This window comes from Lolium perenne, chromosome 3 (assembly GCF_019359855.2).
Source record: "Lolium perenne isolate Kyuss_39 chromosome 3, Kyuss_2.0, whole genome shotgun sequence".
Taxonomy (NCBI): Eukaryota; Viridiplantae; Streptophyta; class Magnoliopsida; order Poales; family Poaceae; genus Lolium; species Lolium perenne.
Window position 1 is genome coordinate 48,729,662 of NC_067246.2, and position 2,594 is coordinate 48,732,255.

The following is a 2,594-nucleotide window of genomic DNA, read 5'->3' on the forward strand; positions in this document are numbered from 1 at the left end:
AAGCAGCGAGGCGATGTAGCTGGTCCGTATCTGCGTGTAGACTTTGCCTTTGCTTTGATTCAGCCGTTGGATAGCCAGTGGACGCCGGATGGGAGGGGGGCGGGCACGTTGTGACTTGCTGTTCACAAGTCACTGAATCCCCGTCCGTAAGGGATACGGGGTTGCAAGCAAATAAAAACCCGAAACGACGTATGTCACGTTACAAATAAAGTTGAAGACCTGGGGTACGGATCGGATACAAAAACCATAGGACAGCCCAATAAAAGACGTCAGGTCTATGAGGCCATGGCGACGGGACAGCCGCGGCAACCGAGAAGAGCAAGATGGCGCCGTACCTGCCTCCGGAGCTTGTGTGGGAGATCATGGTCCGGCTGCCCGTCAAGTCGCTGCTGCGGTTCAGGTGCATCAGCAAGGCCTGGCGCGACAGGATCTCCGCCGACGCAGAGTTCCGCCGCGCCAACCTCCGTGCCCAGACACCATGCTTGCTCACCTGGAGCGGTACAGAAGATGACCGCAACAACATGGTCACTACCGTCGACGTCAGCTTATATGTGCCGGAGGACGGCGCGGAATACACCATGGAGTTGCCTGTCCAAGAACAGCCACACCGTTTCGCGCACTGCGACGGGCTGGTGCTGATGCCCACGGAAACGGTGGTCCGCGTGCTCAACCCAGCCACACGGCGCGTTCTCACGCTGCCTTGGAGCCCCAACGGTGTAGCGCCGGAGTTCCGCTTCCATGCGTTCCACACCCACCAGGTGTTTGGCATTGGCCACGACACTCGTAGCGATACCTACAAGGTCGCCCGCTTCTTCTTCACCTCCTTGGACCTACTCCCTACGGACGCTTACCGCTACAACTATGGGGTGGAGGTGTTCACAATCGGGGTGGACCGGCGTTGGCATGAGACGGCGGTAAAACCGCCGTACCCTGCCCACATTGGGCGAACCGCAACCTTCTTCAAAGGCTCACTCTTTTGGACCATCGACGAGGAAAAACTCACTCGAGAGATTCCGAACTCGGCGGGAGAATCCGCACCAGGGTTTCTCCGCTTTAGGCTGGACGACGAATCGTTCAGTGTCACGCCACCACCTCCATGCTGCCGTGGGCTCAGGTACACAACGTCCCACATGGCTGAGCTGCGCGGGGAGCTGAGCGTGGCTCATGCAGGGCCCAAGTACGAGTCAATTGAGATTTGGATGTGCAACGACGTAGACACCAACCCCAACCAGCCACGATGGAATCGGCGTTACACCTTCGACACCGTTTGTCTATTAACACATCCATTTTTTGAAGCCATTATGTACTATCGATGCCAGTATTTGCTAGTCCAACAAGTTCTCAAGGACATTGTTGGTATAGATAATCACTTTGCCCTTAATGCTTATACTTATGCTGGGCGTAACCAATATGGATGGGTAATCCGCTACACTCCATCCCTAGGTCTTGACTAGTTGAAAAGCCAACTGCCAGAATATGTATTGGCACCGAGATATCTTCGGTATACTTTTGTCCAAAATAAAATACGATTGTACTTTTTACTTGGACAATGACTCGTAAGAATAAAAGATGGCCTAATTAGTACCAATGATCCACAATCAGCTCGAGCATTTTGTTAGACAAAAGGTCATCGCTTCCTTTTTTTTTTTTGAGAATTCGGCAGGTGAGCTGCACGATATATTGATAGAGGAAGATTTGGCTCCCTTAATAAGGGAAACCGAGCCCAAAAACCATACAGAGCGGCCGAGTTTATAAGGAAAACCGGCCTAAAAACCGCACAAACACCGGAGCCTCATCGCCCACACGATACCAGATCGCCGACGACCAAACACACACCACCAAACCCGGAGCCGCTGCTCCGGCGTCCCCTGCTCGGAGGCGAGCCGAGCCGCAACGCCGCACGACATGGACGTCTTGTAGCCCAAACTACCAAGGCGACCACACACAGACCACGAACGCCGCGCCAAAAGATCCGGGGCCGCCGCCCCGACATGCCAGCCACACCGACCGCCCCGTCGTGTAGGCCGGGCCGACGAGATCGCTACCCACGTAGCACCAACACGCCACCCAAGCCTTGCAAGACCATGACGACACCCCATGGAGTCATCGCTGCAAGACCATTCGAGGCCGCCGCCTCGGCGCACGTCAACTATCCGGGGCCGCCGCCCTGGCATCCACCATCCTCGACGACAAGGCAACCATGCACAACTGCCACGCATCTACCACACCACGAGGAGCACAGATTCCAAAAGCGGCGCCTTCAAGAAGGTAACGGCACAGTGTGTCGCCGCCGCCCGCTCCGAGGAGCAGAGGTTTTCACCCGGAGAACGCAACAACTCGCGACAGCAGGAGACCAAGCTCCCCGATGAAGCCCTCAACAGGGAAATATGGTACCCAGGGGCACCACCGACATCGGCACCAATTGGTGCGAGGCTTTCGCCTGGAGTGTCGATGCTGTCGGCATGCGCAACGCAGACCCTAACAGTAGGCGTAGCCAGCCGAGCATGGGACCTTGTCGCCGTCCACCAAACACCCACCATTCGCCTGAGAAGCGCAACCTGGCCAGACTGCCCCAGAGGCAGTAGATTCGGCCG

The 2,594-nt window shown here is 56.3% G+C and overlaps 1 protein-coding gene across 1 annotated transcript; it reads left to right on the top strand.

The window, feature by feature from the left end:
* Window positions 1-323: 323 nt before the first annotated feature.
* Window positions 324-1,454, top strand: LOC127339274 (F-box/kelch-repeat protein At2g43270-like). Its single transcript, XM_051365144.1, has one exon. It carries the CDS (start codon window positions 324-326, stop codon window positions 1,452-1,454), a length of 1,131 nt encoding a protein of 376 aa, XP_051221104.1.
* Window positions 1,455-2,594: the final 1,140 nt, after the last annotated feature.

Coding starts and splice junctions, on each gene's coding strand:
- LOC127339274 (XM_051365144.1), top strand. CDS start 324: ATGGCGCCGTACCTGCCTCCGGAGCTTGTGTGGGAGATCATGGTCCGG.